This window comes from Bombyx mori, chromosome 10, assembly GCF_030269925.1.
Source record: "Bombyx mori chromosome 10, ASM3026992v2".
Lineage (NCBI taxonomy): Eukaryota > Metazoa > Arthropoda > Insecta > Lepidoptera > Bombycidae > Bombyx > Bombyx mori.
The window spans coordinates 17,316,101-17,331,979 of record NC_085116.1 but is presented as its reverse complement, the minus strand read 5'-3'; the positions used below and the strand labels follow the sequence as shown (position 1 = coordinate 17,331,979).

Below are 15,879 nucleotides of genomic sequence, written 5' to 3'. Positions count from 1 at the left end.
AGATCGGCCGATAGTTGTTACGATCTGATACGTCGCCTGTTTTATTTTTTAAAATCGGGACAACGACCGTTCTCATTAACGCCCCGGGCAGATACGAATGTCTGATACAGAAGGTATATAAGAGCGCTAGCAATCTAGGTAAATGCGGACCAGCGTGTTGAAAGTGCTCAATGCTGAGGTGGTCATGACCGGGAGACTTACCCTTAGTCATATTCATTATAATTTTAGTTATTTCCTTCGTTGTTATCCGAGGTGGTACTTGCGAGGGTCGACTCGGGTCCACCACCCCAGCATCAGCACCTCTACTTAACTGACCGGGTGATTGTACCCTGAAATGGTTCTTAAACAGATTAGCAATCTTCACAGGCTCACACTCGCCATCAATGCTCACCGGGATACCAGCTTTTGGACTCAATTTCCTTGTTTGTTTCCAGAAACCTCGGAAGTCTTTTTGTTCATGTTTTGTGGCAAGAATATTCATTTTTATTTGTTCCTGATGGTTTTGACAAAATTTAAGCTGTTTTTTGAATATTTTTCTCGATTCCACCATATCCCTATACACAGTTCCTTTCCGAGGTTTCCCGTTCCACACCCAGCAAAGAAAAGTTTGTCTAGCCACCCGGTGAGCACTGCGGACGTGCTTGTTCCACCCAATCAATGGTCGAATACCCCTATGGGTTATTTCACACTTATTATTAAAATTATCATAACAGTTAATAGAGGCTTCAGTTAAAACATTAATAATACACATATAAAAATTATTTATAACAGATTGATGACACATTTTATCACAACATTTGCTCAATTCTAGAGGAAAATCTATTAATTTCAATTTATCATTACAATATTTAAAATACATATCAATTTGATCTCCTGTGCGTTACCCCATATAATTTTATTTACATTACTAATATTAGGCGGAATAGTCATGGATCTAACCCTTTCAAGATTACATTCGACCTCCAATGGAAAATGATCTGACCAGAAAACATCATAATGTATTTTTACGTTTTAATAAGACTTGACCTAAAGTCTTAGTTACCAGGACATAAAATACCTAAAAAAAAAATTATCATCTGTCTATGTGTAGATGACATATTTTTGTTGACTTTTGAATTGCGATTTTAATTAAAAGAAACTACGTGGGTAACAAGGATCGTGATTAAATTCTAGTCCTATAAAAAGTCACGTTCTAATTAATATTTAAATATAGGCCTGTAAAACCGTTTGATATCGGTATGATAAGTGTTTGTTTGTGGACGTGAATGCAAGATGCCGTGCGAAAGCTGTGCGGTACAGTTCAGCGTGTTTAGACACAAAAGAGTTTGTGGTGAATGTGAGAGGTACTACTGCAGCAGATGCCTCCGTCGCGGTGGAGGCTCCATGTGTGCACCATGCCGGGTGCTGTCCACCCGTCCACTATCCCGAGCAAACATCGCTCACCTCAAAGTTCGCGACCTTCAGTGCTTCCTACATCGTCAAAACGTATCCACCAGAGGATGTGTCGGTACGCTTAAATATTTTTTCTAACATTCCGAAATTTATTTTCATGTTTACCAGTACAAAACAGGTTTAAGTCCCAAAAAAAGCTATCAAAAGACTGTCAAATATCAAAATCAGGTTCAATTCTATTATCAAATTCAATACAATTAATTTCATAACTGGTTAATACAAAATAAATGGATTGCACTTTGAAGATTGTTAAATCCAATAATTAGTACACATTGAATAGTAAAAGAGAAAGTAGTAAATAGAGAGAACAGTAGACTATCTGATTTGAACATCAACATTATATTAAAGTAGATTTGGAAGAAGCAAAGCTATTCTGATCTGGTTGTAGATTCTGGGAAGTACTGCTCTTGCTAGGGTCAGTATTAGCACATTCTCTCAGGTTGAGCCCCGTGAGCTCAGCTACCACTGAATATGCAGGAAAAAAAACAAAAAATAATATGCCTAGTGTACTTCACAGTATGTGGTCACTTCAAATGTATTTTGGAATTGGTTAACCATTGTACAGAATGACAGACTTCCATTGACTAAAACTTACAGTGTGGTCTGTCCGTAAGATGTGTCTTTGATCTATCATAATGTCATCAGGATTTCCTTCTTTGCTCAGCTTTCCAAGCTTTTTATAACTTCTAACTTTTTTCGATTTTACTATGCATGTCAAGCATAGTAAAGTTTGTTACCTATGGTGAGCTCTAAATTAGAACAGTTGTTCACCAAGAACCTCACCAAGTTAGAACATTTGATAGTTCATAGTAGCTCTGCAGTCTGTTCATTATAATTTTAATGCAGTTTTGTAACATGTATGTATGTCTTATTACTTCTCAAGACTGTGACGTTTATAGAACCAGTGGTAGGGAATCCTTTAACATTTAATAACTTTCTAAAAACTTAAGAATCAACAAATAATTCTAATAATAACTTTCCAGAAAAGGAAGAGTTGGTGGGTCTGTGTGTAACACATGTAAATAGTCCTGCATACCGGCGTCGGAGCCGGTATGCAGGACTATACATACATGTATGTATGTCTTATTACTTCTCAAGACTGTGACGTTTATAGAACCAGTGGTAGGGAATCCTTTAACATTTAATAACTTTCTAAAAACTTAAGAATCAACAAATAATTCTAATAATAACTTTCCAGAAAAGGAAGAGTTGGTGGGTCTGTGTGTAACACATGTAAATAGTCCTGCATACCGGCGTCGGAGCTCTCGCAATGAGAACAGTCCATTCAGTTCTCTTAAAGGATTAACAGTCAACATCAATGAGTTCATAAGCTCGACGTTCAACCTGAGACCTGCCTCACAACCATATCCAGCACCACCACCTCCTACACGTAAATTTTTACTATTTTTTTATGACTTTTGTAGGCATACAATCAACGGTGTTAGTAAGTGTGGTAACTGTTGCTCGTGTCCGACAGCAATGCCAGGGATACAGATAAGTGACTGCCTACTGCTGAATACTTTCCATAAGCCTCGTATGCAAAAGGACCTGCCATAGTGGCTAAGAAAAACCATAGAATGACATTCATTCCAGAGCGAGATGGAAGAATGAAAGATACCTGGAAATGCACTGTCAATGAACACAGCAGTTTCAGTATTTAAGTTATTGGTACTATAAGCAAGTAAGCTTTTTTGAAAAGCAGGTACGATCCTGTCCTGGTTTTTCTAATAACCAGGCCAACCGCATATAAAAGTTTCTCTAACCTCAGTTTAGGTAATTGTATTTTGTTTATTTCACCTAATGGCATGATCACCAACTCTACCATTAATCACTATGTCATAGCTTAAAATTATTAATAGATACACAAACATGAACTTTTGACCTCACATTAGACATTAAGAAGAAATAATATTGACTAATATTGAATCAAATGATCTTTGTGTAATTATAATTAAGAATGAATAAAGTTCAAAGTCGGTTTGTAATTTTGATTCCAAACTAAGGCTGTTTCAATAGTTGTTTATTTCAAACATCAGACATAGTTTTTATCTTCCCATCAGTTTGCTATTTGGGTTAGTCTGCAAAACACGATTCTGATTAGCCTATCACTGACAGGTTGTGAAAGCTTTTTACCACAGAAATATTTAAAGTAGATTTCAAAATGAAAGTACTTCAGTCAGGAAGGTTTAATTTTGAAGGCAGGTGAAATCTTGGCTATAGAATAAACTTGTTTGAACAGGTAGCTGTCACAACAATAGTCACTCGCACGTCCCTGGGCAGCCAACCTCGGACCGCCTCACTACATCAGGTAAACCTTTTCAAAACACTTCTCGTTACTTAATATAAATTATAGGAAAATAAATGGATCGAAACGTCAGAAATAATATAATAATACAAAAAAAAAAACCTAATTAATATGTAATAAGAACTTTTTAAAAATTTAGTTTTGTTAAAAATATTTCAATCATTTAATATCGAATTCATTGCCAAGTCTTGTGGAAAATATTGTGGAAATGAGCTTCCAAGTAGCATGGAGCATACTGTTGAAACAATAATAAACTTTTGTAAGTCGTTACTGATAGCTACTATACATGCTCACAGGGAGCCGGCACCCCGGCGGCGCCGCCCCGCGCTCCGAGCGCTTCACCACTACTCCGGGTGACGTATCCTCATACAGCTCAATACGCGAATGAAGATAAATAAATGTTGTTTGTCCAAATGCTATTAGTTTTTAAAAAGTACCGAATTCAAATTTTGCTGCACTTTTAGATCAGAACACATTTTTATTATTATAAACGACTTGTGTGTGTGTCAATTATTGTTCACAACCTGAGGTTTCCATCAACATAACAATAATGAAAGAGTGCGTGCGTGTGGGCAGGTGGCGAAGCCGACATCCGGGTGCCGATCCCCCAGGTGACCCCAGAGGGGGAGCGCACCCCGTCCCGCAGCCCCTCCGTGCCGCTCGACACGGCCGACTGCTTCGAGATCGAGGACCTCGACGACCAGGGCTGGGAGCTCATCACCAGGCCTGCTGACCCCTTGCCCAACGGTCAGTTGCTGATGGTTTTCAAGATAAGGTATAGAACCTTATCTTGAAAAATACTTTCTATGGAAATTTATGTACAAAATTAAGAAGTATATTATAAATCTTTTTCAAGAATGTCAATTCCTCAAAAATACTTATTACAATGTTAAATTTAACCACTATAATATAAGAAAATATAAACTGTAAACGCGACGATAAGAAATGACATGTTTATTTTATTTTATTTATTCCTATTAAAATCTAAATTTTACTTTTCTTATATGAAACTAATACTATACTAATTATTAACTTATATGTTAAGAAGTTTTTATTAGTAGCATTCAATTTATTTCAGTAAAAATAATACCCCCGGTACCTGAATATTTTAAAATAGAATTGAAAAAAAAGCAAATTCTGCATATGTATTTAATCAGTTCTCTTTAAATATATAAAGAGAAACATAATTTATGATGTGAAAGCATCGATCAGATGGCGCCTAAAGACGCCGTCGTTGCGCACACGCGCCGCCGGTGGGGGCTGCCACTAGTATAGTAGCCGAACTACAGTTTAGGAAAATATTTATTTTATAGATTCAGAAATACTACTGAGCGCTACAGATAACCCTCCTCCCAGAGAAGAAAGAGAAGAGCGCAGAGAAACCGAACCAGAACGAGAGGCCGAGCCGCCCGCGGCCAGCCCCGAGCCCGCCACGCTGAGCCCCGGCCTCGGGAGCCACAACCGAGCCGCCTCCGAGCTGGAGCTGCGGCCCTCCGCCCCCCACCCCGACACCGGCAGCCTGCAGGACGAGCCGCTGCCCGCGACCAACCACGGTGAGACCACACTGCACCCTCTAGCAATTCTCTCATTCATGTGTTAGTGAGCTCGCATCATAAAACAACGGTTTTTATTAAAATAGTTCCCGGCGCTCCGCCAGACCTAGCGGAATTAGAATCAGATATGTTTAGTAATTTAATATATCTATCGCTTTAATTGAGTCGTGACGAACTGAGTTAGTCAAACTTAACGCGCTACTGCAACTCAACATCTAACACTGGCTTCAAGGCTCGGCAGAGTCTGCGGCGGACGTGGCGCTGGAGGCGCTGGGCTCGGAGGCTGCGCTGGAGGCGCTCAGCGTCCGGCAGCTGAAGCGGCTGCTGCTGCGGCACCGCGTGGAGTACCGCGGCGCCATCGAGCGCGCGGACCTGCTGGAGCGGGCGCGCACGCTGTGGCGGGACCAGCGCGCGCACGCCGCCGACCCCGAGCTGCTGCCGCTGGAGGACGCCTGCAAGATCTGCATGGCGGCGCGCCTGGAGTGCGTGCTGCTGGAGTGCGGACACATCGCCACGTGCACCCAGTGCTCCAGCAGGCTCGCGGAGTGCCCCATCTGCCGCCGGTTCGTCGTCAGGGCCGTCCGCTTCTTCCGCTCCTAGAGCCCCGGACCCACCACCCTAGATCATATTATTAGTCCTAAAAGGTATTTAAAATTCCCCACAGGTTTAAAATGTATGACGCGAAATTGCACATAGATTCTGAGGAAATCGTCGCGGCCCCGGGCCGGTGTCCTGGTCTGCAGCAGGCGCCTCGGCGAGCCATGGGAATGTCTGTATTATAGCAATGCTATGAACAAATCAATATTTATGGAATGGCCCGGTTAGGTGCACGGCACATCTACTTTTTAAATAACAATAAGGAATAAATCTTATGAACAAGATGACGGGCAAACCAATACAGTGACATTTGCCGGTATCGGCCGCGGGCTATTCGAGGTCACAGCGGACACGAGCGGTCACGGGCCGACACGGGCGGATCCGGCTCGTCTCTCGTTTAGTTTAGTCGCCAGGGACTTGAATTAGCGTGAAGGAATGTAGGATCAAATTATTTGTTTGAAGTTTTCTTGGCAAACCATTCTAGCGTATATTCCAATTGTCCTTCTGAGTCAGTACTAATAATTTAAATGCTACAAATTTTTCTATTTCTAAGACATAGGCCACTCCTAGCCTTGCGTGAACATTATTAATGGGATGTTCAAAACATTGGAACAACTTTATCATTCAAGGTTTGTTCAAAAGTACTTATGTATGGTATGTACCTCAGAGAGTTGCAAAACGTAGTGTCTCATGTGCGTCCTTTTTCTTACCTCTGCCAGCAGCCTCGAGGGGCTGTTCTGGCGTGGCCTCGGGCGGCGGCCGAGCTCACGGGGCCAATCAAAAAAAATTACTAATGTCTGCACCAGCAACAGCACCGCGTCACTGAATCTACCACCGAATCGAAATCGCAACTCAATGGGCTGTGTCTATGAGTAAGCGACAAACTGGGTCGCGTGCAATGAAAAGGAGGACCGGCCCTGCGTGTACAGGCACCGAGACTGGATGGGAATGACTCCACTTGACACGCCTGGGACTCCGCCGCCTGGGTCGGTTTGCAGCGCCCGCTCATCGCGACCCAACACTAGTCCAGGACTAGGGGGTCCGGGGGCCCGGCGTGCTAATGCAGCTCATATCTATCGCGAGCTACCTCACACCGAGTAAAGAGCTCACTGCTCCCCAAACAATGTCATATTATAATTAGCCACGAAAAAAATTTCATTTTTAAAAAGCTATCATTTTAGTATTCTTAAATGAATATAAACCACCATTTATTGTAATTAATTTAATTAAAAAAATACGTTTACAATCTTTTACTTTGATATTTGGTGTTGTCGGGGAAACTTACATGTGAGCTGGCGGGCGTGGTGCCCCCGCGCGCCCCCCACGTGTAGCAGCAAACGTATTCACTTCATCAATTATGAACATTTTATGAAGCGTATTAATGTAAAACGCTTCCATCAGGGTACAGTTGTATAAACCTTCGTGCGTAGAAACGTAATGTCGGTCGACTCGATGTCGTTTATAAAGTAACTTGTTACGTTTATAAGTTTCTATTTGCGCAATGGATGTGATTTATATGAAAATAAAAGTATTTCAAAACATTCAACTTGTTTTATTTATTATAACATAATTTAGGGAGCCGTCTCGAAGGTCCCCTGCTCGTCCTCGCGGGTGTCGGACCTGCAACACAAGTTTTTTTTTTTATTGCTTAGATGTGTGGACGAGCTCACAGCCCACCTGGTGTGAAGTGGTTACTGGAGCCCATAGACATCTAGGTACAGCGTAAATACGCCACCCACCTTGAGATATAAGTTCTAAGGTCTCAGTATAGTTAAAACGGCTGCCCCACCCTTCAAACTGAAACGCATTGCAGAAATAGGCAGGGTAGTGGTACCTATCCGCGCGGACTCAAGAGGTCCGAGAGTGCGGGCTCAGTCATCCGCCGCCTCCGAACCAAGACCTCGTGCACGTGCTGCTGCGACGGACATGCACAACACGAGAACTAGCGAATCGAAACATCCAGCACTAAACAAGTTATCTCTGATCGAGAATCTAATTCAAATTTACCTTCAATATTGTGGATGATCTAGTCCCGTCCGAAGGTGTGGGTCTCGACGGGAGGGTCGACTCTTATGAGGGAGGAGGCGACGGTGAAGTAGCCCTCATAGTGCACGTCCTCCGGTGTGGTGTCGTAGTGGTAGTGGCCGCCCGCCCCCGCGCCCCCGCCGCCGCCGCTGAACCCGTGGAAGTGCTGCACGCGGAGGTCCAGTCCCTGCACGGTGCGACACCACACTGACTATGTTACCGAGCGTGGAACCAGCCACGCCACCGGCCTCTACTCATTAGTTCGTGACGAACAAACAAAGCTACATAGGTATATTTTCAATATTTCAGTCAGTCAACCAAAGGAGAAACCCCATTTTGGGCCTAAGCGTTACACGAATGGGATATGTACCAAAAAATTCGTCTATTTTGCTTGATTAACCTATTAAAATCTTAGCTTCATTGACAATGGCCAAGTGTAGAAAATAAGTTGAATTCAATTTTTTGTTTTAAACAATCTTTGTAAACATCTGCAACACTTATTTCAATATACGTAACTAGCTCCACAAACGTGCGGATTAGAATTAGAACATCCATAAAATAGGATCGATTTAGTGGAAATCAAGTGTAAAAAATAATTAATACTCTTTTGCTTAAGGATAAATGACTGTTTTTATAGGTATTTTAATCAATGTAAATAGAGTATGGCCATCGAATCGTGACACAATTACTTACAATGGCGGCAATTCAAAATATCTACAACCGACAACATTAAATATAGCATGAAAGGGTAGTTTTGCATTTTTATATTAATGTGACTATGCCATAGAAAAACACAAATGTATCAAATCGTGTTATGTTATCTTTAATGTTGCCAACTGAAGATATTTTGGATTTTGCCGTAAAGCAGTAATGCGTTTCAGTTTGAAGGGCGGGGCAGCCGTTATAACTATACTGAGACCTTAGAACTTATATCTCAAGGTGGGTGGCGCATTTACGTCGTACATGTCTATGAGCTCCAGTAACCACTTAACATCAGGTGGGCTGTGAGCTCGTCGATGGGTATCTAAGCAATAAAAAATAAAAATAAAAAAGGCATGAAATAAAATGAAATGAAATGTGATGAGATAATATTATGGGAGCACGTAATGATTTATATTTTATATAAAAAAGTTATCAGTTAAATATAGTTTTTCATATAAAAAAGTTTTCATTAAAATTAAAATAAGACTGACCTAAAGGTCTTAGTTACCAGGTCATAAAATCCCTTAAAAAAATCATTTCGTGCGCAGCGCGTTTCGCATAGCGTTGTTTTTGATTTTTGGCTTTCGTTCGTTTTCGTAAACAACCTAACGCGCGATTTCTCGTAACAGGTTCCATTTTTATTTTAAAGCAACCTGTTGCTGCAACAGGTTTCGTAAAAAATTACTCATCTTTAGTAGGAAACAGCCTCAAAAATATCGTTTTTATTAAAATATCTCGAACAATAAACATAACCTAAAATGTAAACATTGTCTGATTTTACCAATTTGGCCATTGCTGGGAGACCTGAAAATTGGGCTCATGAAACCTTCTTAGGTATTGTAACTTATGCCCAAATTCTAGCACTGTAACGCCAGGCCCAAGTTTGTATGGATTTCGGGTTTGTCCTTTGATGTTAACGAAAATAGATTTGAATTTGAATAAGATCGTTAATGACACAAAGTGAAGTGTTTGAAGTGAGGCAACCCACGAGGTCTCCCGTGACGAGCGTGCCGACGACAGTGAGCGGCGCGTCCAGCTCGAAGTAGTGCAGCCAGGAGTCCACGGCGGCGTCGGAGCACAGCGGCGCGCGGGAGAAGTCCGGCATCACGTGGAAGTAGCCGCGGCCCGCGCGCAGCACGAACGCGCCGCCCAGACCTGCGCACCACCACACTCTACGGAGTGCACCTCATCAAGAGATCTTTTTCTTACTGGTGAAAGGACCTCTTGTGAATCCGCACGGGTAGGTACCACCACCCTGTCTATTTCTGCCGTAAAATAGCAATGCGCTTCGGTTTGAAGGGTGGGGTAGCCGTTGTAACTATACTGAGACCTTAGAACTTATATCTTAAGGTGAGTGGCGCATTTACATTGTAGATGTCTGTGGGCTCTAGTAACCACTTACCACCAGGTGGGTTGTGAGCTCGTCCATCCATCTAAGCAATAAAAAAAAACACCTTGTTGTAATGTCACTTTTTTTGTAATTTCCAGGAAGGAATAGATTTTGTGCGTGGCAGCGGAGCCCACTGCCCGCTGACTGGGGGCGGAGTCTCAATTGTGTGCATGCAGAGTGTCTTACCCCGATGAAATAATAAAGGATGTCTGTCCAGACGTGCAGCCCGCGCCGGCTACACTAACACTTACCCACGACTTTGTCTCCGTAGTGAGTCTTCAATGTCTCTCGGATGGACGTGATAAAGTTGGACTTGCCCGTGCGGTTCTTCGCGACCACTTTAATTACCTGGTCATTGTCATCGCTCATTAATACACATTACATTACAACATACACATTAACAGTGAATTGACGCTGTACGTATGTATATAATGGGAAGATTCTCCAAATGGTTGAACAATAATCAAAGACATCTAACTATGCGGTTTCTGTACAATATTAAGAAAACAAAATTTAAAACCTTTATTTTCCACAAATTATAGTTTTACACAGTATTATTGAATTAAGTAAAACTGAACTCATTTTTTTGTTTCTCAATGACAGAGTTCAGTCAATCTATAGAAAAATCTCTTTTTTTTAAACTAAAAAATTTCAAAGTTTTTCCATCAAAATTACATAAATAGGATTTTCTTTACATATATGCTAGATCTATGATTGTGATCGCTAATAATGTTCACATTCAGACGAGACAATGTCAGCAGAAACCCGTTCAATTTAGTTTAGTATGCTTACGAGATCTAATATCAGTGTTCAGTTCGCAATTACTGACCACGTCCCACGCCCCACGACGTAATTGTAACAAAGCTCACAGCATCCTGTACCTTTCCGGGTTTCCCTTCCGTCAGCAGGTAGTTTCCGAGCAACGCAGTCCTGGTCTCGTCGTTGGGCAGCTGTTGCTGGAGGTAGCCGCTGCTGCCCTTGGGCGCTCCTACTGGGTGCACCGACACTATTCTGGTACCTTGGTCAACAGTACCGTTGCGGACACTAAGGTTTACTATACCCTGGAAAACGTCGTAATGTTAAATAGATTTCTGAAATCTTCAGACGTATACAGGAGTTTACGGTTTACTTGAAACTATTCCTCTCATCACGTTTACCTGCACACGCACGGCCGAGTTTATATAGCGTCATTAATTCTCAATGGTTCGACATTGGTACTTCTCCGGTGGTGACATTGGTATGTTGAAATAAACTGAGACATATAAGACCGGTACAAAATATATTTGAATCGACACCGTGAAGTCAGTGGTGTGAACTAGGAGCTGGCTTTCAGCAGACTGCATTCCTGCTTAGTCCTTGAAAGCGCATTCCGTTACCTCGCAGTTCACGCCCAGGTACGGCCACGGTCCGGCTCCAGCGCCGGCGAGGAAGGCGGGGTCGCGGTTCAAGTGTTCCAGCAGCTTGGCCAGGTCGTATATCTTGTCGCGTTTGACCTGCGGCACTAAGTACGGCGGGCCCCCGATCTCGACCAGTTTGGCGTCGCCAGTCAATCCTGTTGTTCAATTAATGAAGGCTATAAAGTCGAGGATATGAAATTATTTTAAAGAAGCGAAAATAAATTATTGGTACAGCATGGTTTGTATGCGCGGATGCCGGGAAAATTGTACTGTAAAGAGAGGTACCTCTTCATTCGAGCAGTTTTCGACTTCGAAAGGCCTCTGATACCAATATCCAATCTTCCTTACAACCAATACAAGAAGAATTATTTATATATATGTGTATCCAGATAGTTGTACAATTGATATGTATAAGTGGGCAAATAAGTTCACGGCCCATCTGATGCTAGGCGGCGACCAGAGCCCGGGCACTACATTACGCGAACACCGTATCTCACCCTGAGACATGAGACTTCAAGTTTTCATTAAATAGGTAAAATGGCGATCCTAAGAGGCTATTCCAGCTACGCACAGACTGGTAGGTGAGCTCATAGGCTCAACCTGAGAGAATTTGCTGACACTAGCTCCATCAAGAGTAGTGCTTCGCAGAACCTACCACCGGATCGGAATCGCAACCTACTGAGACCCATACAGCGAGAATCTCAGTGAACTGTGTATATGGGATAATTCGCTCGTCGAACTATTTCGCTAATTCGCTAATCGACGAGTTCGACGAGAAAATTGTGTGTCCGTAAAGGTGAAGCTTAAATTACATAATATAAAACATGTGATATTTTTATTCTTGTTGAGATTGTGATGACACGTCCTCGTATTTTTACGACAATAGATAAAGATAGCTTCATTGTGTAATATATTGTCTTAAAACCAATGATGTTTTATACAACAGATATGTTATCTTCATAGTGACTGACTCTTCAAATCTGATCGCGCCATATATATCTACAAACCTTGACGTGCGCTTGAAACATATCTGCTTCTTTTTACATATAAAATATCATTGCTTAAAACAAATAATTTATAGCTTCGGTTTTCTTATCTAAAGTCCCTTATGTAAAACAAATTTAAATTTGTTTTTTCTTTTCTTTGCAAAGTTAAAGATTGAACGAGAATTTAATAGTTCTAGAAATCGGATGTCGCAGCAGAACTAGGGCCCAGAATGTAGACTACTAACCTGGTGATTTGAGATAGTAAGGAGGTTCAGTGAGGTCTGGACTATCGGCCACTGACACTTCCACAAACTTGAAGTTCGTTGTTAAACCATTCGACAATACTGCAAATAACAATGACGTCGCTATTACTGGTACCTACCACATACCTACACGTACGCTTGACACCAAGCGTTGATGGTCCAATTCTGTCCCTTAATGCATAATCCTTGTAAGATGATAGTTTCTGAGCTTTAGAACATTACAGCCCTTGTTGCTTAGTTAAAAGTATTATTGTTAAAAGTTATTAACACTGCTTACCATCAATAACCGATAATCCGTCTTTGTGTTTAAGACATTAAAACCATGTAAAATTCTATGAGAAAATGTACTTTTTTTTTTAAATCATAATTTAAATATGAGCATCAGTAGATAGTCCCTGGTTAGGGTAATGTTTATGACGGTAACCTATAAAAAAATAAAAGTTAGGCTATATTTTTCTATGCCTACTTAAACATACATTTTCACAGAAACAGCAATGAAACTCACCACAAGCTACTTCGTCCAACGGAGGAGTATATAGTTCCTTCTCCTTGATTGTTACTTTAGTGTAATCTATTGACGTCATTCTACAAAAGTATAATTAAAACAAAATAAGTATAAGATTATTCAAAATAAAACTGCGCTACATAAAAGTTTAGGTAGGTATATCAAAAACCGAGAAGCATATACAATATTATTACAAAATTTATTTCACAAATATGTAAAAGTTTTGGCGCCATACCTCGATATTAATGTGTACCTACATTAAATTGAAAAATTCAATCAAATTAAAGTCTGTAATAATCGTAACCGGCATTGCAAAACATGAAACTGAGTGCTATTTTAGGCTTCTTATTTAATATTGTTTACATTAAAATTGGTAATAATCATCACATGAGTCAGATTCAATAAAACAAACGAATAATCATATTGATTACAACATATTTAACAAAAAAATATAGGTATCTTAAAACGGACAACTCCAAAAATTACTCACTAAAATTTTGAAAAATAACAATATTAAGTATTTATTATCACAACGTGCCGTCTATTACGATTGTAAAATGTAAACTAAAGGAAAACAGGTCTAATGAAGCGTTGAACTCACCTTGCAGTCGAGGTCACCAAAGTTGCCATCTGTACCGACGCCGCGTAACCAAACACTAACAATAAACTAAGTGACATTTTGTCACTTGTTTTTATTATGTAATATTGCGGTATTTATAAGAAAAGTTTGTGTTAACACAACCTGCCTATCTCGAACGCAAAGTAAGCTATAGAGACCCATTTGACCCATATTTTGAGTGGTGTAGTGCCCGTCGGTCACAAACTCTCAGAGAAATACCAAGGGCAGAAATCATCGTACAACGTATTGAAGTCGTCGTGGCCTAAAGGATAAGACGTCCGGTGCATTCGTGTTGAGCGATGCACCGGTGTTTGAATCCCAGGCGGGTACCAATTTTTCTAATGAAATACGTACTCAACAAATGTTCACGATTGACTTCCACGGTGAATGAATAACATCGTGTAATAAAATCAAACCCGTAAAAATTATAATTTGCGTAATTACTGGTGGTAGAGCCTCTTGTGAGTCCGCACGGGTAGGTACCACCACTCCGCCTATTTCTGCCGTGAAGCAGTAATGCGTTTCGGTTTGAAGGGTGGGGCAGCCGTTGTAACTATACTTGATACCGTAGAACTTATATCTCAAGGCGCATTTAAGCTATAGATGTGTATGGGCTCCAGCAACCACTTAACACCAGGTGTGCTGTGAGCTCGTCCATCCATCTATTCAATAAAAAATAAAAAAAAACTACTGCGTATCTCAAATCTAACGAGATGATGATGGTGAAGATTTTAACTGTGAATTCTACAAACGCCGGTAACCTGACCTGTCATGAAGTTCCGAGATCACTTATCGTGTCTTCAGAAAATGTAAAAAAAATTATGTGCTTGTTTACAACTAAATTTTCAGAAACGCTACAATCGCTAGTCGATGTGTTTATTGTAGAATATCGATAAAGCGTAAAGTTCTAACTACATTATACATCAGGACATGTTTCGTTGTTAGGTTTAATGGAGGTGCTAAATATTTACGCGACATTTAAAATTTTTGTGACTCGTTATCATTAAAACGTATTCAACACATTCAACTAATTATTACTTATTCAAAAATATGTGCTCGGTTTCAAGAACAAAAGTGTTCAATTCATCATTATCAAAATGTTAGTCCTAAAAATATTAAAGACACAATCTAACACCGAAGAACAAATATCCAAAACACTTTACCTTGTACGTGCGTTTGTATAACTTTACACTGTCCGACTGTTGAAGTATTGGTGACCTCTCATTGACCTGCGTCCCACCGACTGCGGTACGAATGATGCTGCGGGTGCGATGGAGAAGCGAATGCTATATGTAGCACTCACATATAGGATAGTCTTTATCAATATATTGTTCGAACCAAATGATTGTGCAGTTCGTCCGCACGACCCTCTGCTGTGATAATGATAACAACTCCAATACTCTTTATTGATATGCTTATTTATATGCGAGTACGCGACGCCTTGCTGATGGCGGTACACGAACTGACTCGAAAATTAATGACTTTAATGTAAAATACATCGGTGTGCATTAGTGTGCAATATGATGTGCGCGCTGGCCCTGTGCGTCTCGGTATCTAGTTTTTGCGCTAAAAGATGTACAATCAAAGGGCTCCAAGACTCCACGTTTACACCTAGGTTTTTTATAGCGTTGAGGCTTTCTAATGTTGTTATGGTTAATCGATGGTTGTTGTCCTGTTGGTATGCTCATTAGAATGTCGACGTGAGCGCTGAATATCAGTCTTTCATTATTAAATCTGTGGTTCAATATATCCCAGCATATTATATAATTATCGGAGCTTATTGATAAATGTTGAATCAATTTCTCTGCTTCACCTTTAACCTTTGTTTTAAGGAACTGCATCTTCGGAGCATTATTGATAATAATTTTGAATAATTTCAGTTGGGATTATTTTTGGTTCGAGTGATTTCTTGGTGGGTGCTGGTACAGAGTTAATTGAATTAACTACAACTATAAAAATTATGTACACTTTTTAAACATAAAACACGAAACAATATCTCCGTTAAGAGAGTTCTACTTGGTGTAGAGCCTGGGCTTGACGGCAAGCCACGCATAGACTCATAGAGTATTGATTCAAATACAGAGC

The 15,879-nt window shown here is 40.7% G+C and overlaps 2 protein-coding genes and 1 long non-coding RNA gene across 8 annotated transcripts; 2 read left to right on the top strand and 1 right to left on the bottom strand.

Annotated features, from left to right (window-relative positions):
* The first annotated feature begins 1,079 nt into the window (after nucleotides 1-1,079).
* On the top strand, nucleotides 1,080-7,448 carry LOC101745986 (E3 ubiquitin-protein ligase RNF34). Of its 2 annotated transcripts, XM_012695929.4 has the most exons (7): nucleotides 1,080-1,507; nucleotides 2,651-2,842; nucleotides 3,692-3,760; nucleotides 4,054-4,110; nucleotides 4,334-4,504; nucleotides 5,071-5,310; nucleotides 5,543-7,448. In XM_012695929.4, the coding sequence occupies exons 1-7, from the start codon at nucleotides 1,273-1,275 to the stop codon at nucleotides 5,908-5,910; spliced, it is 1,332 nt and encodes a 443-aa protein (XP_012551383.1). In that variant the 5' UTR covers nucleotides 1,080-1,272; the 3' UTR covers nucleotides 5,911-7,448. The 2 variants fall into 2 exon arrangements, with proteins under 2 accessions (XP_012551383.1, XP_004921558.1); XM_004921501.4 differs by lacking the exon at nucleotides 4,054-4,110.
* Nucleotides 7,444-15,223, bottom strand: LOC101745847 (ester hydrolase C11orf54 homolog). 5 transcript variants are annotated; one of them, XM_062670771.1, is made up of 10 exons: nucleotides 14,958-15,223; nucleotides 13,777-14,056; nucleotides 13,176-13,255; nucleotides 12,653-12,751; nucleotides 11,401-11,576; nucleotides 10,906-11,085; nucleotides 10,276-10,372; nucleotides 9,623-9,789; nucleotides 7,915-8,119; nucleotides 7,444-7,527 (listed from the first exon to the last, which is right to left on the bottom strand). In XM_062670771.1, exons 2-9 carry the CDS (start codon nucleotides 13,851-13,853, stop codon nucleotides 7,934-7,936), a joined length of 1,062 nt encoding a protein of 353 aa, XP_062526755.1. In that variant the 5' UTR covers nucleotides 13,854-14,056; nucleotides 14,958-15,223; the 3' UTR covers nucleotides 7,444-7,527; nucleotides 7,915-7,933. The 5 variants fall into 5 exon arrangements, with proteins under 5 accessions (XP_062526755.1, XP_021205235.1, XP_012551475.1 ...); XM_021349560.3 differs by having other exon boundaries at nucleotides 13,777-13,942; XM_012696021.4 differs by having other exon boundaries at nucleotides 13,777-13,921.
* LOC134199572 (uncharacterized) lies at nucleotides 9,170-13,013 on the top strand. The gene is made up of 2 exons (XR_009974125.1): nucleotides 9,170-9,874; nucleotides 10,123-13,013. It is a non-coding gene; the product is annotated as an uncharacterized LOC134199572 (long non-coding RNA).
* Nucleotides 15,224-15,879: the final 656 nt, after the last annotated feature.

Coding starts and splice junctions, on each gene's coding strand:
- LOC101745986 (XM_012695929.4), top strand. CDS start 1,273: ATGCCGTGCGAAAGCTGTGCGGTACAGTTCAGCGTGTTTAGACACAAA. Junction 3,761..4,053: donor GGACCGCCTCACTACATCAG/GTAAACCTTTTC, acceptor ACATGCTCACAG/GGAGCCGGCACCCCGGCGGC. Junction 5,311..5,542: donor GCTGCCCGCGACCAACCACG/GTGAGACCACAC, acceptor ACTGGCTTCAAG/GCTCGGCAGAGTCTGCGGCG.
- LOC101745847 (XM_062670771.1), bottom strand. CDS start 13,853: ATGTCACTTAGTTTATTGTTAGTGTTTGGTTACGCGGCGTCGGTACAG. Junction 12,752..13,175: donor GTTGGACGAAGTAGCTTGTG/GTGAGTTTCATT, acceptor TGTTATTTGCAG/TATTGTCGAATGGTTTAACA. Junction 10,373..10,905: donor CGGAAGGGAAACCCGGAAAG/GTACAGGATGCT, acceptor GACAATGACCAG/GTAATTAAAGTGGTCGCGAA.